Here is a 24427-nt window from a genome sequence, read left to right as displayed (position 1 = left end):
CTATGTCAACATGAGGCATTGACATAATAAATCAGATTCATCCAAGTTTCTATTCCTGGGATCTCCTGTTTTAAATGTTTTAAGACTTTGACCTTTGCCCACTTCTACAAACTAGGGTTCATCTAATCAATATGCATGGGCATCCCATACTAAATATGAGATTAATCTAAGTTTCCTTTCTTGAGATATTGTGTCTGCATTTACATATGCACACATAATTATAACAAAATACATCAATACAAGATGACAAAAACAATTCGACTTTTTTTATAATTATTTATAAACACTAATTATGTTTTAAATAAATGGTTATACTCCAAATTGTAAGCAGTACACAAATGAATACATCTGTGTGTGATTATACCGCTTGTTTTAAATCCATACAGGTTGGACACGACCTGGAGAATGTATTGCAGAAGTAGCACATGACTTATCCGTCAGAGATTACGTAGGGACAAATCAGGACATTTGTAACTTTGTATCTTTCACAAACTTCTGAGTATTGCTGACTTAAGCCTTCATATCATATATTTATTTTTTTCTTCTTCTTTTTATTGTTGCTAAATATTGAATTCACTTCTTCATCAATTACTTAATATTTCCCTTTAAATTTAACCTTCTTTTGGGCTCTACAACAAGAGATCAACATTGCCACTCTTATTAACTAAAACCTATCCCAAACAGCGACTGACATGTTTGTGTTATTGTCAAAAGTTGGCACCAATAGTCCCTTCACACATCATAACAGCTGTTACGTTTAACACCCAAAGTCTCATCTTAAAACCACATATTGTTAACAACCACACAAGGTGTTGTAAATTAAACTTGTATGGCATACAAATATTTCTATTTGACTATCTTACTCAATGACGAGCTCCTACTAACAGATTGTTCTGTATACTACATCTGAAGACAGTTTCCCAAAGACAATGATACATTTCGACCATGTTTTAATCATTTTAAGAGCATTTGATACGAACCTAAACACATTTTTTCAGATGCACAATTTAAAACAAAGTGGCTTCTTTCTTATTCCTACCATCTTGTAAACTTTGCTCAATTGAGACATGCAAGGAGGATCACCTACTGAAACTTAGAAAATCACTCACTACATAGCATATATTACTTCCACAAACTTGCTACCTCCCAAGGGTAGACACCTTACTGAAAGAAGTAGGCCTAAACATTCTTCTCATATTCTCCATAACATGTTCCTTTTTTTCTTTTTACCAACAACTAACATACTTATTAATGAAGTGGGGGATCACCTGGACCCACTTGTACAGCACTAATGAATCTGAAATGCTAACATTCCCTCAGAACTTTTTATGGTTATTTTTAAATACATGCTTCTTTTTCTTCCTGTTTCTTCATTAATAGGAACTTAAGCATCTGACTATATTCCTTCAGCAATATTTGAGTTAATGCTGACACATTTTTAATAAACAAATAGAAATGAAATTGTTTCCTTAAAATAAAACCGTATTCATAGAAAAAGTTCTTAATATATATATATATATATATATATATCTTTCAATTGTTTTTTATTTCCTATCACCTGTTTTATATTTGTCTCCACTTTGCGGTGTCTATCATTGCCTGTTGTGTACCAAAAAACTGTATGCTGTACCAACATTTATCCCTCCATAACAACCATACATTGAGAGGAAAAGTTTTGCTTCAATTTTTCTCTCTTTCTTTTCTTCGGTTTTTTTTAAACTATTTTTTGTGGAGGTACATTCTTCTTTGCCTCACAATCATAAGCCCTTAGTTACTTCGAGGTAAACAAGCGGTTATGTAGGCAATTGGAGAATTTGTAGAAAATACTCGAATACTGCGTAATCGCCGCAGCCAAATAAAAATGTTCAGCAAACAAGGAAGGCTTGGTGGTTGCTTCGTACCTCAATTGCAAAAGAAGGCTTTTAGACTAACATACGATGACATCTTTCAACTGAAGCTCCGCGCGGTCACCAGTAATTCGGAGGGTTTGATTCCTCCAACCAAGTGAAGAAGCTGGTTACTGATTTCAAGGCGATACCTTTCCCCGTTTTCTCCGCTGCATCGTCGCTGTCCTTCCAAGAGTAGAATGTTTCTTCAGAGATGACATCTTCGTCGTATAGCACATCAAAGTACAAGCGTAGAAGCCCTAATGAAAGATAAAGATGATGTTAACATCACAGAAAAACCTGTCATCCTACAAGAACTATAACTTGATGGAACAAATTCAAGTTCACCACAACTATAGCGGTAACATGGTCAACACCATAGTACCGATACTAGCTCCAAAGGAATACCATCTTTAACCACATCCTCTATAGCTGCCTTTGCAATGGATAAGCTGCGATCTTACTGTGTTATACTCTACAATTAAAGGAACGATAAAGGACCCTTAGACATTTCCTTTTACTTTATTCACCAAAATCAAAAAATGATACAACAAACTCAGGCAAAAAATCAAACCTAAACAGTTCAAGATTAAACAGGAGATAAAAGTTTCCAATGAATGTTGCCTAATCTAAAAACAACAACATATGAACTACTGATGCATACACCTGTTCATTAATGGAACAGCCAAATAGTTTCATCTTTATAGATCTGCTAAGTAAATTTAGTAGGTAATCAATCACTTGCAAATATTACATGGCGTTAGTAACAATAACACACAGTTACCACCAGGAGCAAAATGAAGGCAGCTAGTTGCTGGAACAACTTTCAATAACTTTCTCTGAAGTTTTAACTTGTTTAAAACTCACCTGGTGGGTTTTCTAGACTGTAATTCAAATGTTGGACTGCAAAGAGAGCTTGTAATTCTAGTTTGGCGTCACTGTCAATGTACCTCTGCATTAAGACTGATCGTTTCTTCAGTAACTCATGGTCACCCCTACTATTTGTGCCTTCCCCTATAAGGTAAAAGCAAAGAAGTAAATTGGCAACGAGGTTGGTTGAAGTTCCAAAGCCAATGTTCTTTTCTGTAATTTCACAACCAGTTTTAAAACCAGCCATTCCATGAAAAGCAAACCAATCCTTTTGTCCAAGACTAACCTGGTAAACATCGGGAAGTCCGAGACAGATCTGGTAATTTCTCAAACAAGTAAGGAATGGATTCCGGTGAGCCCACAAGAATATGCACAAATTTACACTTAGGCTGCAGGGTATAGTCAGACCTGAAATGTTCTACACAAAGATGGGGGGAGGGGGAATACTTTTTCCTTCCCCTCATATAAGGTTACTAACCTTTCACAGCTCCAAAGCACATAGCTGACACTACGGCACGTATAAATTCCTTGGTCTTCCTCACATCTGGTGGAATTGATTTCTGTATAAGACAACAGCAAAACCAGTTTCTATTACTAGAAGAATCTTATTTTCAAACATGTTTTCAATAATCAAGAGAGTTACACCATACATTCATGCCAGTAAAAGCTTAATAATTGGAAAAAGACAAAGGAATTTGGCATAATTTTAGTTTATTAGAGTTTTTGGCCAGTTTGTACCACTGCTTAACAATAATATTGAGTTCTTTAAAAGTTGTGAGATTTCTAAGTGCTCAAAGATTAGTTTCTTGCGACTAGAAGTGCTGGAAGTGCTGGGGAGTGCGAGTACAATTCTAGGCAATGGAAAACCCAAGTAATGTAAATTTATAGCATATTGTTTCTGTGACAATAAATGATTAAAATTAAAATCAAAATCAAAATGATATTCCTTCTCATTTTGATAAAGCCCATCTTGAAAATTCCAATGTGACACCTGCCTTTCCATGTTGCAGGGATTGTATCACTCATTGCAACACTACTGTCGTAAGTGCAAATCTAATCCTAATTTGAATATTAAGTGGCTTCTAAAAATACGCACAACTTGTATTAAAACCTTGCGATATCTCTGATCTATTATTGTCTTAATAGCAATAAGGTGTTCCACTTGACTACACACACTTACAGACTCTGCATACAAGGTTCACAGTGATCAATAAGGTCAGACATGTCTCCATGAATATGCATACATTTCACTAAGGTCAGTCAGGTGTCAATGAATTTGCGTAGTTTCCCTAAGATGACCCTCTTCGTCCAGTACCAACACGAACACACCTCAAACAATCGTGGTTACCTTCTTTGCCAAGGGAAATTGTTCCTGTGCCATTTCTCTTACACAATCTTATTCATTTAACTGACATCACAAAACTTGAAATGCAATCTAAATGTTGAAGCTCACTCACCTCGATGAAGTCTTTGACTTCATCGTTAGTAAGACTTTCATTCTGGAACTGAAGGATTAGATCCCGCTGGAAGTTTCCTATCCTCGTCTCTTCCTTAGGGGTGCTCTGTGATACTCTCTCTACTGGCTGCTCTGTGAATGATACTTTCTGTAAACAAAATACAAAACCAACAAATAAACCTACAATGAATTTTTACCCACCAGCAGTGAAAACAATGGTTTACAATGCAAACTACCTGAATTACTATTTGATTCTTTGATTGATTGATTGATCGACTGACATCAAATATACACCAACGTCAGCCTGGCTGTATCAAACTTCTGAATGGCTTTTTTAAAAGGCAATTACCCATACCATAGTTTCAAATATAAATGTACACAATTTCACTCTGAAAGGATCTTCAAAGCCACCAAACAGGTGTTAATATGGATATGGCGAAGTATTCAATGACATGAATGACCGACAATTAACATGCACACTGAATATCAATATCAAACTAACTTGTTTGTCTTATTTAATTGATGAAACAAGGTAATTAAAATATTGTTTATAAATGTGGGGGAAAGGTACATGGGCGAGCAAAAGGCAGAAATAGTGGATGCGAGTAGGGGACCTGAGATGACAATGGAGTATATTCTTTGATTTCAAAATAGTACTTACCTTATTTTTGACAAATTCCTGGATGTTCGTTCTGGAAGGTAAAAATAGACTCCAGGTGAAATTAGATGTTTTCCATATTTTGGCCATATGTGTCTCACTCTGTTGAGGGGGAAAGAACCACTAATATTAATCTCCATGCTTTCTGGTGTAACTCCCATATGATATCATAAAGAAAGTCTATTTTCACAACTCTCACAGATCAACCTAACATATCTCATAATGTCGTCTCATAGTGACTGAGACATCATGTTGGTAGTAAGTCTCAAACTGAAACAGCAAAACTTTCAAAAGCACTTGCCTTAAACTGTCCTGAAATAGTACTGGAATGTCAATAGGATACAATTTGTTTTCTTTTACTGTACATTCTACAGTCAGCTCAATCAGTCATTGGAGAGGCTGTGTGTAGGGGCAGGGAGAGAGGGGAGATAGTGATGGGGACTGCTATGGCAGGGAACATCTGAAGGGTAGAAGGACATTATTTTGTACAGGGATGAGCCTGGGGTAAAAAAAAAATCACAGAATTTTGCAAAAATTGCGGTATAGGCTCCAGTTGCATATGCTACAGTGTGTTAGGATAAAAAAATTGTCCCCGAGGTAGAAAATAAATCATGGAAATTCCGCGAATTCGCGGCAAAAGCTCATGCTTGTTTTTAGGTGTATAATGTTCTACATACTGATCTGATACTACACTGTAAACTACTGATAATACAATGTAAAAACACATCACACAGTCCTCAGTCTGTAACATCTATGACGACGGCACTCTATAAAACACTCCTCTCCACAGACCAATATTTGTCTTTCAATTCATTCCCTAAACCACCAAGTCTTCAATCTACAAAGTCTATACTCACTGTTAAATTAACACCAGCCTTCAGGATCTCAGCCATGCACTCGGCTGATTTCCCTTCCCTGGGTATTTTTTGGACCACATCTCGGAGGAATGCAAAGTTGGTGGCCCCTTCGGCAGCCATAGCTCCGATGATTTCACCCAAGTAAGTCCAATATAGTGGAATTTCTCTCTCCATGTCCTCTGCAAATTCTAATATTTCGTTAAGACTGTAAACAAAATTTAGATCAACATTTGTTACAGAGAGAAGAAAGTCTTTGAAAAAGAATAATTTGCAGAATTCAGCAAAGAAAGGAGATGTCTTCAAAGTATGGCTGCATGGGGAGTATGTTTCTTTGCAAAAAATTATTTATTTTAATTTCTTCATCATGAAGAAGACCAGAGATCATCCACAATGTTTAAAATCTCACCTCTTCGTTACCAAGAAAGCTTTGGTGCTTCAAATGGGGTTACTTTTTTAATATAATTATGTCCATTTCTAATAGTAATTTTTGTCTTTCCACCATTTTATACCTGGTGTGTTTCAAAGGAAACAACCCTGCAAAGATCAGATTAACCAGAAAGTCAGTTGGCTTAGTGATAACTTGATACACTTTGTATGAGAACATTGAACAAGATTCTTATGTGTTGACCATCAGTGATCGGCAAGATTCTTGCACAAATGCAGACCTGCCTATCACGTAAGAAGGTCATCATCCAAGCTTAAGTTTTGTCAGTACAATGTCTACGTGATTTTCAGATCTATATTAATCTAGAATGAACTTCAACAAAGTAAAACCTTTTGAGTTACCAGGTGCGTGCTTACAAAATTAAAAGACTGACCTAATATGACCTTTGACCTCCCCAGAAAAGAAGTTGTTTTTGTACCAAATAAGGTGGATCATTCGTACCAAGTATGAAAATCATCTAACCCTTACTTTAAGGGTAATTATGTTGCAGAGGTTTTCAGATTTTGAGCTTGGTTCACCTCAAACAACCTTTGACATCTACCAGTCTCCATAGCATACTTGCACACATCAAGGGAGAGCTACTTACCAGTACAAACTGCAACCAAGCAGCACTTTTTGACTTATTATGCTGACAGAGTTTTCACACTTTTATCTCTGTTGACATTTGATGATCTTTAACCTCTACTAATTTCGACAGGGTTCTTGCACTCAGCAAGCAGTATCTACATACAAAGTATGAACTTTAACAAAGATGCACTTTTAGAGCTATCGTCTCTACAAGGTTTTCAGACTTTGACCTCTGTTGACCTTTGACCTTCACAGAAAAGAAAAGGGTGCTAGTACTCCATAGGAAGGATCCACATACCAGCATGACATTAACCCACCATGAACACTTGAGTTACCGTGTTTACAAGCAGGTATCTCACACACACACAATCATCATCCCATACATTCTGTCCCTTCCAGCAAGGAATCAATATTTGAATTTGCTACCAGTTATAAAATCTGCTGTTATTATTGAAATTGCTGCAAGTCACTTGCACTTAATATCCAAGACAGCAAATTTTGTCTTTTCTAAATCAATTCTTTCTTTCTTCCAGGTGCAAAAACTGTACCCAAAATATTTCTCAATATACCTACCCATAGTTAAATTGTTCAACTGAGATGGTGGATGATTGTAATAGCCTGTGGAAGAGCCTGCCAACGGACTCTCTCATACCGCTTGATTTTTCTAGAACATCTTCAATGGCTACGCGGACAAATACATGTTGAAGTTTAGGTGACTTCAGTTCCTCTAAACAAGTAATAGCTTCCTGTAACGGATAAAAAAACAACATCTGACTGTTTAACTCCTCTTTCCCATGTTGTGATCATATAATTGTCCCCCTGGGGGAAAAATATTTACACATTGTAATTACTTAAAATCTGTTCATTTTGTCAATAGGGACCCAAGTATTGACAAATAGGTATTGAAATGAGGTTTTAATTTTTATAATTTTCTTTTATAATTAAGCTAATTAGATATGTAAATATGCAAATGAGGTTATGATACAAACAATGTACTTTTTTTGCCCATTTGAAATTATTTTGATGAAATCTGCTGGACTTTTGATAGTATGATGAGTTCAAGACATGTTATTTCATAAGTAAAATATAATTTGATGTTTGAATGTGAGGAATATGACTGATTTTCCCCCCTTTCTCCAAAGTACTGTATTATGTAATACAATGGTAGCCACGCGTAACGGTAAGTCATATAGGCTATACCAATTGCGCTACGACAGTACATGTATACACAATACATAGTACATACAGTGTGCAACTATGCGGCTTACCATATCAGAATTTCATCGTCAGAATCTTCTTCTCCAACGGCTGGATGGTCAAATTGCCCATAAAAAGAAGGTCTAACGCCTCTTAGAAGTATTTAGCCATGATAATATGTGCTATATAGTTACCGTTTCAATTACGTGAGTGATTGCATTAACCCTAACTACGCGAATCGGGCTGAAGTTGGCGAACAATAACAGCGACCAATAGCAGCGAACGTTAAGCACTACCAGCGACCATTACCAGCGAACAATAAGAGCGAACACTAAGGGGAAAATGATACTACGGAGAAGCTTAAGGGCAATTCTAATGTTACGAGGGGAAAAGTAAAGTTTTAAAAACTAAACTAATTGACACACTTATTCAACAGAGTCATGGGTGTGTTATCAGACAATAAAAGTTTTCAAATTGTGCAAGTAATAGCTGGCAACCCTCTCTATCACCCCATCAAAACCACCTTGAGAAAAGATTTCATCAGAGAGGGCATTAATAACGCCAAAACTCGACGCGAAGTCTCATCTACCGTTTATATACGGGTTTTCAACACGATTTTTGGCTAACAAATCAAATCTGTAACTCAGTATCATTGGGGTCCCCAAAGTAGCTGACGTTACCCACTATCACCCATTGCCAACAAACCTCGGGGGACGGTATCATTTAGGGTGTTAATAACACCCAAACTCGACGCAAAGTCTCATTTACAGTTTATATACAGGTTTTCAACACGATTTTTGGCTAACAAATCAAATCTGTAACTCAGTATCATCGGGGAGCAAAAACGTAGCTGACGTCACCAGCTATCACCTGCATACCAACAAACCTCGGGGGACGGTATCATTTAGGGTGTTATTAACACCCAAACTCGACGAAAAGTATCATCTACAGTTTAAATGAGGTTTTTCAACACGATTTTTGGCTAACAAATCAAATCTGTAACTCAGTATCATTGAGGTCCCCAAAGTAGCTGACGTCACCAGCTATCACCCCATACCAACAAACCTCGGGGACGGTATCATTTAAGGTGTTATTAACAACCAAACTCGACGCAAAGTCCCATTTACAGTTTATATACGGTTTTTCAACACGATTTTTGGCTAACAAATCAAATCTGTAACTCAGTATCATTAGGGTCCCAAAAGTAGCTGACGTCACCAGCTATCACCCCATACCAACAAACCTCGGGGGACGGTATCATTTAAGGTGTTATTAACACCCAAACTCGACGCAAAGTATCATCTACAGTTTAAATGAGGTTTTTCAACACGATTTTTGGCTAACAAATCAAATCTGTAACTCAGTATCATTGCGGAGCAAAAACGCAGCTGACGTTACCCAGCTATCACCCCATACCAACAAACCTCGGGGGACGGTATCATTTAGGGTGTTATTAACACCCAAACTCGACGAAAAGTATCATCTACAGTTTAAATGAGGTTTTTCAACACGATTTTTGGCTAACAAATCAAATCTGTAACTCAGTATCATTAGGGTCCCCAAAGTAGCTGACGTCACCAGCTATCACCCCATACCAACAAACCTCGGGGGACGGTATCATTTAGGTGTTATTAACACCCAAACTCGACGCTAAGTCGCATTTACAGTTTAAATGAGATTTTTCAACACGATTTTTGGCTAACAAATCAAATCTGTAACTCAGTATCATTGCGGAGCAAAAACGTAGCTGACGTTACCCACTATCACCCCATACCAACAAACCTCGGGGGACGGTATCATTTAAGGTGTTATTAACACCCAAACTCGACGCAAAGTATCATCTACAGTTTAAATGAGGTTTTTCAACACGATTTTTGGCTAACAAATCAAATCTGTAACTCAGTATCATTGCGGAGCAAAAACGTAGCTGACGTTACCCACTATCACCCCATACCAACAAACCTCGGGGGACGGTATCATTTAGGGTGTTTTTAACACCCAAACTCGACGAAAAGTATCATCTACAGTTTAAATGAGGTTTTTCAACACGATTTTTGGCTAACAAATCAAATCTGTAACTCAGTATCATTGGGGTCCCCAAAGTAGCTGACGTCACCCTCTATCACCCCATACCAACAAACCTCGGGGGACGGTATCATTTAGGGAGTTATTAACACCCAAACTCGACGAAAAGTATCATCTACAGTTTAAATGAGGTTTTTCAACACGATTTTTGGCTAACAAATCAAATCTGTAACTCAGTATCATTGGGGTCCCCATGGTATATCACCCCATACCAACAAACCTCGGGGGACGGTATCATTTAAGGTGTTATTAACACCCAAACTCGACGCAAAGTCGCATTTACAGTTTAAATGAGGTTTTCAACACGATTTTTGGCTAACAAATCAAATCTGTAACTCAGTATCATTGGGGTCCCCAAAGTAGCTGACGTCACCAGCTATCACCTGCATACCAACAAACCTCGGGGGACGGTATCTTTTAAGGTGTTATTAACACCCAAACTCGACGCAAAGTCTCATTTACAGTTTATATACGGTTTTTCAACACGATTTTTGGCTAACAAATCAATTCTGTAACTCAGTATCATTAGGGTCCCAAAAGTAGCTGACGTCACCAGCTATCACCCCATACCAACAAACCTCGGGGGACGGTATCATTTAGGGTGTTATTAACACCCAAACTCGACGAAAAGTATCATCTACAGTTTAAATGAGGTTTTTCAACACGATTTTTGGCTAACAAATCAAATCTGTAACTCAGTATCATTGGGGTCCCCAAAGTAGCTGACGTCACCAGCTATCACCCCATACCAACAAACCTCGGGGGACGGTATCATTTAGGGTGTTATTAACACCCAAACTCGACGAAAAGTATCATCTACAGTTTAAATGAGGTTTTTCAACACGATTTTTGGCTAACAAATCAAATCTGTAACTCAGTATTATTGGGGTCCCCATGGTAGCTGACGTCACCAGCTATCACCCCATACCAACAAACCTCGAGGGACGGTATCATTTAAAGTGTTCTTAACACCCAAACTCGACGCAAAGTCCCATTTACAGTTTATATACGGTTTTTCAACACGATATTTGGCTAACAAATCAAATCTGTAACTCAGTATCATTGGGGTCCCCAAAGTAGCTGACGTCACCAGCTATCACCTGCATACCAACAAACCTCGGGGGACGGTATCATTTAAGGTGTTATTAACACCCAAACTCGACGCAAAGTCTCATTTACAGTTTATATACGGTTTTTCAACACGATTTTTGGCTAGCAAATCAATTCTGTAACTCAGTATCATTAGGGTCCCAAAAATAGCTGACGTCACCAGCTATCACCCCATACCAACAAACCTCGGGGGACGGTATCATTTAGGGTGTTATTAACACCCAAACTCGACGAAAAGTATCATCTACAGTTTAAATGAGGTTTTTCAACACGATTTTTGGCTAACAAATCAAATCTGTAACTCAGTATCATTGGGGTCCCCAAAGTAGCTGACGTCACCAGCTATCACCCCATACCAACAAACCTCGGGGGACGGTATCATTTAGGGTGTTATTAACACCCAAACTCGACGAAAAGTATCATCTACAGTTTAAATGAGTTTTTCAACACGATTTTTGGCTTACAAATCAATCTTACTTTTGAATTTGTCATTAAAATTAAAACCTGCAGGGTTCTCGCCCGCTTTTTTGTCAAACCGGGTGGTCTCAAGTGCCGATGATCAATTCGGATGCCAAAGGTATCCGCGCGATCGCGTACCATAGCGATCGCACTCTCGGCGTGTGGTCAAGGGGCAAAGTTCGTTGTGTGGGTCCCCGGAAGCTCCGCGATTTTCGTCTTTTCTAAGTAGGCAAACTGCTGGAAATTGACTTTTTCGAGCTATGATTTATAAATGCTCAAATATTTTTCAATAACTTAAAGTTATACATGACTGCCGAATAATAAAGACAAAATAAACTGGTCCTGGTGATTTTTCCAGCAGCCAAGCCACTTGAAATTCGCGCTACTTTACAAAGCTATGATTTCTTAAATTTTCAAATGTATGGCAATAACCTGGACATTGCTGTTAGTTATATTCTACAGTATAAAGAAAAATAGTCAGCTGACCATTGACTAGAGTCAACATTACATAAACTGCTACATAAACTGAATGACTATTTATTTTTGTGTGTGTGTCACGGCGATTCAGTTGTGACTTCATTTTTTTCCTGCCCTGGTTTAGGTTATGTACGATGTTTAAATACAAACATTCTGGCATCTCTCAGTACCCAGAAAACACAAACTTCGTTCGCAACCTTTTGCTGTGTAAAAGCAGGGATCGTTTGTGTGGCGATATCACTATACTGAAGCGCTTACGTGATACCTGGATTGTGTTTGCCGTGGTTGCAGTTGGGAATAGGAAGAGTACTGAAAAGTGTGAATATTTAGTCGATGGTTTTATTCACATTAAAAATGTCAAAATGTTTCAGTAGTACTTGCTAACGCTGATTATTTATAACAGCTATAAAACCAGGCACCCAACTTTCAAACAGCTAGGGCGCACAACTTTCGAACCGATCGGCGAGAGCCAAAATCAAATTCAAACCTGGAGCCCCGCCCGGTTAAATCGGACTGGCGAGAACCCTGGCGTTATTACCTGGTTAATACATATTCAAAATTCATGAAGGGCAACTTCAGAACATGGAACAAGAGTGATCATCACAACCTTGGATAAATAACCTTATCATGCATCGATACGAATGTACTAATTGAATTAGTGCTCCTGCTTTTGTATTTTTGATGGTGAGTGTATCTTATCAGATCTGTATTCAGCAGTTGTTAGATCTGTGGTAGAGAAACATTATCATTGGTTGAGTGCACTTTAAAGGGAACACGCATACACCCTTTGTTCATTATATGACGTTTGTAACTTATAAAATACAAGTTGATCCCTTCATATCCAATATATGTCTTCTGAAACATCACGAGGGTACCTTTGTTGGAACATAAAAGGAGATTGAAGAATTTAGCCGACGATAGAAAACAAGATTTAGGTAACTGCATGCCTGTTGATTATGCCCTTTAAAGGAGTTGGTTAACGGTATAGTACGGATTAAACCGATAGTGACTGAAACAAAAAACTTGAGGTTTCATCGGTTGTTGATTACACAGACTTGTGTAGGTACGTTTTGTTGACCTGGATTCAGGTCTCTCTAAATGATACACCAATAGTTAAAAGTCGAAAGAGCTATTTTTAAAATTTTCATTCCAGTGAAGTTAGAGCATGTGTACACATCAATGAAAGATGACCAAACTTGATCATAGTGTCCTTGAGTAGTGGGTCATATGGGTGTTTAGTAAGTTTATGCCAAAGGTTATACAGAGGTCATCTGGGTTAATTGTGTGAACACACTCAAAATGCTTCTCCTATATGGGTGATCACCAGGGTTGTCACCAGACCATTTTTAGAGCCGGGTAATTTGTGACAGTGATCCGCGCCCTGGGGGAGGGGTATAAAGGGAGGGGGTGTCCCCTCCCCTTTTGAAAAATTTTCAAATCCCTATGGTGCCTACATGCAAAATGGTGGCATTTAGAAAGGGTTTTGATCCTCAAAATTCTTCTGAGATACCTTTGTTTTTTCATGTGGATCACTGAATTTTCCTGGGATCTTTTTTTGTATTTTTTTGTATTTAGAGCCCCTCATCACTCACCCCAGTGTTATTGTTCCAAATGCACATTGTTCTCATTTAGTATGCATAACCATTAAATCCCCCCAAAAAGGAATTCACATTTTACCTGTACGGCAGTGTACGCGGGAAATCATTGGTACAGCAGGCTGTCGTCTGATGATTTGCATGCTACAGTACTGTACAACATTCTTACAATGTGCGTGAAACACTTGTTCTTAGTTAAACTTGGCAAATCGCCAAGAAACGATTGGCAGTGGAACGTCTCTACATGCATAGCTAAAGCAGCGAACAGTATCCAATGCACCGAGTCTTGTCTCGACATGTTTTTCGAACAGTACTCAGTGCAACGTTTCCTAGCCTAATGTGCCTAAAGTCCACACAAAACGCGAGGCCCAATGTTACTACTAAAAATGATATGTAACCCCGAAAGGATAAGGCACGAAATTTCCTTCTTGCTTTTTATTACTTCTGGTAACCAGGAAATATCGGGGAATAAAATAAACATGTATAAAAAGGTTTTGCCCTTCAACATGAAACTATTCTCGTTTAAAACTTTCTTTCAGTCAAAGTTCGTAAACTTCGTACTCGTAGGCCTTCTCTGGATGTTTACAATAAACAATTGCATATAACGTGTGTTGGTTACAAGCGATCGGTTTACGCTACCTCCACGCTATGAATAGCGTTGTATCGATCGGTTCACTCCCATTGTGTCGGTGGTGAATAGCGAGCAAGGGGAATTTGCGTTCCTTTATTTGGAGTGCGGGGAAAGTAGCGTTCCTTTATTTGGAGCGGGGTTAATTACAGATAAGCTGCGTTTTGCAGTGAATGGCGCTAATCTTTACCAAGTTACTTATTGGCGGTACTGTAGGCTAATTTGTGCCGGGCGGTAAGGCTGAAATTGACCTTGAGTACCGGGCGGAAATTTTGAGAGCTGGGTAGCACCGCCCGGCGCCGCCCGGCGTGGTGACAACCCTGGTGATCACCATGCTGGGTCATAGTGTTCACTTAATATGGAGGCATAATTATGGTGAGTTCAAAATATGGATGTCAAAGATCATCTACTTATCTTTTGCAGTAAGTTGTATGTAACTACCGAAAGTTCTTTTCGTGCAGTTTGCATTGGATAATGAAGAATGTTGGTCATAGTGTTACTTGAACAGTAGTGGTAAGAATTTGGGGCCAACGGTCATCGGGGCCCAAATTTGCGATTTTGTGTACAACACTGTGATTTTCTTCAGCAATAAAAGTTTTTTCAAAAGAAATATGACTAAATTTTTCAATAAACTTTCAATTTTTTATAATTCAAGAAGGTAATCCATAATTAGTATACCCTGTAATTTGCTTAAAAAGTCATGGTCTTTTCTCTTCTCTTCTACTTAGATATTAATTTCATTACTTGTCGTTTGTTGCATGTCTATTGAAGAATTAGGTTCTTATCAGCTTACTGCTGAATGCCGGAAGATCTATGAAGATTCATGTGGAGTTTGTCTTTGTTTGTTTGTTGTTTGTTGTTTGTTTGTTGTGTGTATGTGTAACTAAAAAAGTCAATGCAACTTAAAACTTCATGAAATGTACGTATAACTTGAAAAGATATCAGCCCAGCTGCTTTTCACGTAGTTTTGGCCGTTATGCGTTTGATTGCAAAAACTGGTACACAATCAAATCATCATCTTAACATTGTTGAAAATATGAAAATATCTCAACTACTTATACAGTAAGTAAACCTTGATTGAAAGCCATACTTGATATATACATTCCCCTTATTATATACAAGAAACATATTGTATATGTGCTGTCAATGTTAAATGCCAGATATCGAGTCAATATATTAGGTTAATTTATGTATTTCGAATCATGAGCCGTTTAATTCTTTTTTATTCACTTTAACCAGTCATTTATAAAATAAGTTTTTTTCGGCACAATTTGAACAAGGAGGTCAGATACGTTATATCCTGTGACGGAATTGATGCTTTAACGCAAACGTATTTGAGAGAAATAACCAAAAACCATGGATTTGATCATCGTGTTTGCAACTCGGTGGTCCAACGTCTTAAAACAATTCACATGCTTATATGCAATTAGGTTGATTGAAGACAATTTGAGAAAAATGCCATGATAACATTTATCGCTAACCAATTTATATGATATGTTTTGTCTAAACCAAATTTACAGTTGGATCATTGTCATTCGACTACCCATCACATGTTATCTCAAATTGGTTCTATGGATCCCATTTTAGGAAAATCGGGCCTGAACTTTCACAATTTACTTATACTGTCGACATAATTTTGTTGTCTGTCAAATAAATCCATCTTTAGTTCACGGCGATTAATTCCTTTGGTATTTAAAAGGAATACAACATCGCTAAGCCTTCTATTCTCCATTGCGGTTGCATATCGATAAACTTCTACACATACATTCTGAATGAAGTTTGGAGACATATTAACTATATTTTGTCTAACTCTTGTAATACGGTGAATAGTGACTGTACACTGACACTACAATCTATTCCGAATTGGTCCGGATATACTGATCGGGGAAGTTTCTTGTTATTTCATTTCAACGATACTATATGAGTAGGGTCATTTTAAGTTTACTTATGTATCTTTGTATATAATAAACGGTATTCCGTAAAAAAATCATAGCTTTCCTAATAGCTTCATTTTAATTTATGGCTTTCTCAATTAACTTCTCTTCTTTCTATAATGTGAGACACATTCTATCTACACTGAATATAAATCGGATAGCTTGCGTCGAGTTTAGGTTTTAATAACACCCTAAATGATACCGACCCCGAGGTTTGTTGGTAAGGGGTGGTAGAGGGTGACGTCAGCTACGTTTTTGCTCCCCAATGATACTGAGTTACAGATTTGATTTGTTAGCCAAATATCGTGTTGAAAAACCGTATATAAACTGTAAATGGGACTTTGCGTTGAGTTTGGGTGTTAATAACACCTTAAATGATACTGTCCCCCGATGTTTGTTGGTATGGGGTGATAGAGGGTGACGTCAGCTACTTTGGGGACCCCAATGATACTGAGTTACAGATTTGATTTGTTAGCCAAAATTCGTGTTGAAAAACCGTATATAAACTGTAAATGGGACTTTTCGCCGAGTTTGGGTGTTAATAACACCCTAAATGATACCGTCCCCGAGGTTTGTTGGTATGGGGTGATAGCTGGTGACGTCAGCTACGTTTTTGCTCCCTGATGATACTGAGTTACAGATTTGATTTGTTAGCCAAAAATCGTGTTGAAAAAACGTATATAAACTGTAAATGCGACTTTGTGTCGAGTTTGGGTGTTAATAACACCTTAAATGATACCGTCCCCCGATGTTTGTTGGTATGGGGTGATAGCTGGTGACGTCAGCTACCTTGGGGACCCCAATGATACTGAGTTACAGATTTGATTTGTTAGCCAAAATTCGTGTTGAAAACCGTATTTAAACTGTAGATGATACTTTGCGTCGAGTTTGGGTGTTAATAACACCCTAAATGATACCGTAACCCGTGGTTTGTTGGTATGGGGTGATAGAGGGTGACGTCAGCTACCATGGGGACCCCAATGATACTGAGTTACAGATTTGATTTGTTAGCCAAAAATCGTGTTGAAAAAACGTATGTAAATTGTGAATGAGACTTTGCGTCGAGTTTTGGTGTTAATAACACCCTAAATGTTACCGTCCCCCGAGGTTTGTTGGTATGGGGTGATAGCTGGTGACGTCAGCTACTTTGGGGACCCCAATGATACTGAGTTACAGATTTGATTTGTTAGCCAAAATCGTGTTGAAAAACCGTATATAAACTGTAAATGCGACTTTGTGTCGAGTTTGGGTGTTAATAACACCCTAAATGATACCGTCCCCGAGGTTTGTTGGCATGGGGTGATAGCTGGTGACGTCAGCTACTTTTGGGACCCTAATGATACTGAGTTACAGATTTGATTTGTTAGCCAAAAATCGTGTTGAAAAACCTCATTTAAACTGTAGATGATACTTTTCGTCGAGTTTGGGTGTTAATAACACCCTAAATGATACCGTCCCCCGAGGTGTGTTGGTATGGGGTGAAAGAGGGTGACGTCAGCTACCATGGGGACCTCAATGATACTGAGTTACAGACTTGATTTGTTAGCCAAAAATCGTGTTGTAAAACCTCATTTAAACTGTAGATGATACTTTTCGTCGAGTTTGGGTGTTAATAACACCCTAAATGATACCGTCCCCCGAGGTGTGTTGGTATGGGGTGAAAGAGGGTGACGTCAGCTACCATGGGGACCCCAATGATACTGAGTTACAGACTTGATTTGTTAGCCAAAAATCGTGTTGAAAAACCTCATTTAAACTGTAGATGATACTTTTCGTCGAGTTTGGGTGTTAATAACACCCTAAATGATACCGTCCCCCGAGGTTTGTTGGTATGGGGTGATAGAGGGTGACGTCAGCTACCATGGGGACCCCAATGATACTGAGTTACAGACTTGATTTGTTAGCCAAAAATCGTGTTGAAAAACCTCATTTAAACTGTAAATGATACTTTTCGTCGAGTTTGGGTGTTAATAACACCCTTAATGATACCGTCCCCCGAGGTTTGTTGGTATGGGGTGATAGCTGGTGACGTCAGTTACCTTGGGGACCCCAATGATACTGAGTTACAGATTTGATTTGTTAGCCAAAATTCGTGTTGAAAAACCGTATTTAAACTGTAAATGATACTTTTCGCCGAGTTTGGGTGTTAATAACACCTTAAATGATACCGTCCCCCGAGGTTTGTTGGTATGGGGTGATAGAGGGTGACGTCAGCTACTTTGGGGACCCCAATGATACTGAGTTACAGATTTGATTTGTTAGCCAAAATTCGTGTTGAAAAACCGTATATAAACTGTAAATGATACTTTTCGCCGAGTTTGGGTGTTAATAACACCTTAAATGATACCGTCCCCCGAGGTTTGTTGGTATGGGGTGATAGAGGGTGACGTCAGCTACTTTGGGGACCCCAATGATACTGAGTTACAGATTTGATTTGTTAGCCAAAATTCGTGTTGAAAAACCGTATATAAACTGTAAATGGGACTTTTCGTTGAGTTTGGGTGTTAATAACACCCTAAATGATACCGTCCCCGAGGTTTGTTGGTATGGGGTGATAGAGGGTGACGTCAGCTACCATGGGGACCCCAATGATACTGAGTTACAGATTTGATTTGTTAGCCAAAAATCGTGTTGAAAAAACGTATATAAATTGTGAATGAGACTTTGCGTCGAGTTTTGGTGTTAATAACACCCTAAATGATACCGTCCCCCGAGGTTTGTTGGTATGGGGTGATAGCTGGTGACGTCAGCTACCTTGGGGACCCCAATGATACTGAGTTACAGATTTGATTTGTTAGCCAAAAATCGTGTTGAAAAACCTCATTTAAACTGTAGATGATACTTTTCGTCGAGTTTGGGTGTTAATAACACCCTAAATGATACTGTCCCCCGAGGTTTGTTGGTATGGGGTGATAGAGGGTGACGTCAGCTACTTTGGGGACCCCAATGATACTGAGTTACAGATTTGATTTGTTAGCCAAAAATCGTGTTGAAAACCGTATATAAACTGTAAATGATACTTTTCGTCGAGTTTGGGTGTTAATAACACCCTTAATGATACCGTCCCCCGAGGTTTGTTGGTATGGGGTGATAGCTGGTGACGTCAGTTACCTTGGGGACCCCAATGATACTGAGTTACAGATTTGATTTGTTAGCCAAAATTCGTGTTGAAAAACCGTATTTAAACTGTAAATGATACTTTTCGCCGAGTTTGGGTGTTAATAACACCTTAAATGATACCGTCCCCCGAGGTTTGTTGGTATGGGGTGATAGAGGGTGACGTCAGCTACTTTGGGGACCCCAATGATACTGAGTTACAGATTTGATTTGTTAGCCAAAATTCGTGTTGAAAAACCGTATATAAACTGTAAATGGGACTTTTCGTTGAGTTTGGGTGTTAATAACACCCTAAATGATACCGTCCCCGAGGTTTGTTGGTATGGGGTGATAGAGGGTGACGTCAGCTACCATGGGGACCCCAATGATACTGAGTTACAGATTTGATTTGTTAGCCAAAAATCGTGTTGAAAAAACGTATATAAATTGTGAATGAGACTTTGCGTCGAGTTTTGGTGTTAATAACACCCTAAATGATACCGTCCCCCGAGGTTTGTTGGTATGGGGTGATAGCTGGTGACGTCAGCTACCTTGGGGACCCCAATGATACTGAGTTACAGATTTGATTTGTTAGCCAAAAATCGTGTTGAAAAACCGTATATAAACTGTAAATGGGACTTTGCGTTGAGTTTGGGTGTTAATAACACCTTAAATGATACCGTCCCCGATGTTTGTTGGCATGGGGTGATAGAGGGTGACGTCAGCTACTTTGGGGACCCCAATGATACTGAGTTACAGATTTGATTTGTTAGCTAAAAATCGTGTTGAAAACCGTATATAAACTGTAAATGATACTTTTCGTCGAGTTTGGGTGTTAATAACACCCTAAATGATACCGTCCCCCGAGGATTGTTGGTATGGGGTGATAGCTGGTGACGTCAGCTACCTTGGGGACCCCAATGATACTGAGTTACAGATATGATTTGTTAGCCAAAATCGTGTTGAAAAACCGTATATAAACTGTAAATGCGACTTTGCGTCGAGTTTGGGTGTTAATAACACCCTAAATGATACCGTCCCCCGAGGTTTGTTGGTATGGTGTGATAGAGGGTGACGTCAGCTACCATGGGGACCCCAATGATACTGAGTTACAGATTTGATTTGTTAGCCAAAAATCGTGTTGAAAAACCGTATATAAACTGTGAATGAGACTTTGCGTCGAGTTTGGGTGTTAATAACACCCTAAATGATACCGTCCCCCGAGGTTTGTTGGTATGGGGTGATAGCTTGTGATGTCAGCTACTTTGGGGCCCCCAATGATACTGAGTTACAGATTTGATTTGTTAGCCAAAAATCGTGTTGAAAAAGCGTATTTAAACTGTAGATGATACTTTGCGTCGAGTTTGGGTGTTAATAACACCTTAAATGATACTGTCCCCCGAGGTTTGTTGGTATGGGGTGATAGCTGGTGACGTCAGCTACGTTTTTGCTCCCCAATGATACTGAGTTACAGATTTGATTTGTTAGCCAACAGTATATATATGCTACGTTTTACTTTCAGTTGCCGAGTTAATTGTTAATAACCCCCTGCCCGACATCGTCCCTCACGGTTGTTGGCATACTTTGGTAGAGTGTAATGTCAGCTTTAACGTTCACCCCACCCTTCTGCATGTTTCCCATTAAGCTTTGTTTCCAAATATGTTATCTTTTACCCCAAACTTACGCTTTTCGCTGATATTCGGGGCAGGTCTGATATTTTAAGAGCTATAATTTTGCTTTACCACGATAATGAGTTAGGCCATACCCTGACTTTGGGGATATTTCATACCCCGTTCCATAATTACGAGTTTGTCGGGTTTGAATCTCTTATAATAAATTATTTAATGCATGGAACGTCCAAAAGCCTGTCTTTCCCTCCTAATTGCAATCGATTGAAAGCATTCGATCATTCAATTTGCTTTAAACACATCATTTTTGCCACATGGCCCATTACGAAGGCCACTACACAACTCCGTAGTATCATTTGCACTTTCTAGCATTTTTTGGTCGCCCTTATTGGTCGCTCTTATTGTTCGCTACTATTGGTCGCTCTTATTGTTCGCCAACTTCAGCCAGATACTACGCGAGCATATCAACTGTGGTTGTGGTTGACCGAAATTCTATACCGTAGAAATGCTTGAGTTGAATTGCTAGGGATTACTCAAAAAGTGGAGGCGCTATTGCTAAATTGTTTCTATGTAGACTAGAAGTTCAGTGTGGCGCTTCTGGAGAGCTAAAAAATTTTTCTGTAGGGTGAGGCATTCGGGAGAAATATTTTCGGAAAGTTTACCGTTTTTTGGCCGTAACATAGACCGAAAAACGTTATTTTTTGAAATATTTTCCCCAAATATAGAGCCATCTCTCTACATATGCCTGTGAGGCTCCTGATTTGATTCCTTGTATGTCTTAGCTAGTTGTATGAGATAAGGTCAGTTGACTTGAAAGTTTTCACTGTTCTCACGATTTTTTGGAAAAAAAGGTCAAAACGACCAGTTTTTTGAATGTAAACAAATCTTTGAAGACAAAAAAAAAAAAAAAGGTCCATGTGATCCCCTCGGAAAAAGGTTGTTTATTGATGCAGGCTGTCTTATGTGCAAAATAAAGCTATGGGAAGCTCTCTAGTGTATTCCTATCTCGAGTAATGATTTTCTAAAGGCATGTGTTCACATACGGGCAATCGGGATTCAAGGATACAATTTGCGAAAGCATGAAGGAAGGAAACATGATATAATGTGTTGCAGTTGTAAGATCTATGAATTTTATTTCCCATAATAGACTGAAAATATTTTATGTTTCAGTGGGCAAAATATGCTATATATGCTTGAACTTATTTCATTGCCCTTGCATTTCTGCTGTGTGACGCCTGATAACATTATACTCCAGTGAAATATGCAGCACCAACAAAAGCTCTTGCCACAGTTTTGTACCACCCCTTGTATCCAAAAGACCTCAATCCAGCATGTCCTAAAGAAAGAAACCTTCCAGACATAAGATAGAAAATGTTCCAGGATAGAATCCCCTGTAACTTTTACCATTGTGGATTTTGCTGGGCAGCTCATTGGATCTTGATACCAATTACATACATTTACCAATAAAACCTTGTCACGATAATAGCAGACTTTAAATTGCTTCTCTGATGATGTCCTGTCTTATGGAAATTTAAAGGCCTATAATAAAGGCTTTCAATCATAAGGTCCCCGGTTCGAGTCACTCACAGATTAATGTATGTCGTCCAGTTACAGAGTTGTTGACAATTAACAATTCATAATCATGGACGTTAAATATGAATGTAAAAGACTGACTTCGGTCAGCTTGCGGCCTTGATAAGCCAATGAGGCTTCTTCGCGAGTTCCTGCTTGCAGGAGGATCTAATATACATACATACATAATATATATCCATAATAAAGACTACATTACTATGCATACAATGGAATAACTCTCTAATCACACTCTCACACAACTTTGGGCAGGACCTGCAAAAATGGAGGGCTCTGGTAGCAGACTGTTACATTTTCTTTCATGTACAAAACAGAAGCACATGGTCACCTCTGATGCATCATTTGAACCCAACCTGGGATTTACTTACAGCCCAGCCAAGGGGTCTGATGCTAACTAAGTGTTTGTGATAACAGCTTGGAATAGGCACATCTAGTAAAGACCATTCAAAGGGATGGCAGGCCATCCTTAAATCCAATTGGCATACAAGTATAAATAGCCTTCATTGATTTTCTTTACTGTGGGCTCGGAATATTGTTTTTAGTTTAGTCTAGTAGAAAAAATGGATCAGGAGGGACACATAAGTCCCCATCAAGGACCCTATAGGAGAGAAAAAAACTGAAGACCCAACACTCAGACCCGATTACAATGCTTAAAGTGCTTGTCTAAAGCATTCTTAAACCCATTGACACTACTTGCAAGTACAACTTTCTCAGGCAAACCGTTCCACTCATTCACAACCCTATTAGAAAAAAAGTTATGCTGAATATTTTTGTCGAGTTGAGGAGAGCGGTGGGGTCGGAAGTAGACATTGAATGCCTACATTTATGATCTCTTCTCACCTTGAAATCTTTGATGCTGACAAATTCCTTTATAGTGGACCTGGACCTCTTCTCATACTCCTCTTCTGATAAGGCTACAGCAGCAGGTGGCTCTACTCCTGAAAAAGAAAACAGAAATAGACAAAATAATCGAATGCAAAAACTAAGATCCAAAACACATTCAAATGTGTTATGAAACAGAATATCTACTTGTTGTGTACTACAGGAGGACTGTTTAAATTTTGTCATCGGTATTCTAGTCCCATTGATGTATGATGTTCCTTCTCCCAAAACCATGCTGTTCATAAGATCATTCCTGCAGGCTTGTCTATTTGAATGGAAACTTTTTTTTACGACTCTACACCTTGTGCAAAACATTTCCAGACCACAATCTAAGATGTTCGCCAGACGGAATCACTCATCACATAACCAACAAAGAGCAGTGAGATGTACTCACCTTTGCTCAATTCTTGGATCCATGCGAGAGTCGACCATATTTGTGTTTAAATATGAAAGTATCACTTTGCAGTCATAACAACAAGCCTAGTTTATCATATGGCATATGCTTACTGTCATTTTACCTCCTGTACACTAACAGTTGAGATCCTTTCGAACATGGTCTTGACAATTGCTAACTTGATATTCTGTATCACACACGGATTAGCTAGACAAACGCCCCTTACACGGATTAGCTAGACAACCACCCCTCATCCCTCCTACTACTTTCCTTTTATCTACTTACTCTTTTCCTGGTTTCTGTCAAGTTCGTTAGACCTTGACTTCAGTGACCCTGTGAATCGCTGCGTGTCCGCTATCGCCGACTGTCTCTCTCTCGAACGATCAATCTCCCTCTCTCTGGACCGCTTGGAGCCGGAAGATGACCTGCCCTTGTTATCCCTCGCTGATGGTGGTAACATGGACCTACAAGCATACCAGGAAGAAAATATTTCAATTGCTGCATTTAAACTGGTGCAAAATTAGGGTGGGTCAGGACAGAGGGTATACTGGGATAGGGAAGAGTAAAGGAACATTATACAGGGTCTCCAATTATTCATCGATTCTCATCAATA

The 24427-nt window shown here is 38.7% G+C and overlaps 1 protein-coding gene across 2 annotated transcripts in view; it reads right to left on the bottom strand.

Moving 5' to 3' along the window:
* Window positions 1–259: 259 nt before the first annotated feature.
* Window positions 260–24427, bottom strand: part of LOC139975646 (eukaryotic translation initiation factor 4 gamma 1-like) — a 39170-nt gene continuing 15002 nt past the window's right edge. For both annotated transcript variants that reach the window (XM_071983731.1, XM_071983732.1), the window contains exons 16-24: window positions 24100–24278; window positions 23379–23476; window positions 7313–7485; window positions 5728–5932; window positions 4874–4972; window positions 4214–4360; window positions 3235–3316; window positions 2754–2900; window positions 260–2146 (exon numbers count right to left, since the gene is read on the bottom strand). In XM_071983731.1, coding sequence (XP_071839832.1) covers window positions 1968–2146; window positions 2754–2900; window positions 3235–3316; window positions 4214–4360; window positions 4874–4972; window positions 5728–5932; window positions 7313–7485; window positions 23379–23476; window positions 24100–24278 — 1309 coding nt within the window. In that variant the 3' untranslated portion in view covers window positions 260–1967. The remainder of the gene's footprint in view (window positions 2147–2753; window positions 2901–3234; window positions 3317–4213; window positions 4361–4873; window positions 4973–5727; window positions 5933–7312; window positions 7486–23378; window positions 23477–24099; window positions 24279–24427) is intronic.

Source organism: Apostichopus japonicus, chromosome 11 (assembly GCF_037975245.1).
Source record: "Apostichopus japonicus isolate 1M-3 chromosome 11, ASM3797524v1, whole genome shotgun sequence".
Lineage (NCBI taxonomy): Eukaryota > Metazoa > Echinodermata > Holothuroidea > Aspidochirotida > Stichopodidae > Apostichopus > Apostichopus japonicus.
This window is presented reverse-complemented; position numbering and strand designations above follow the sequence as displayed.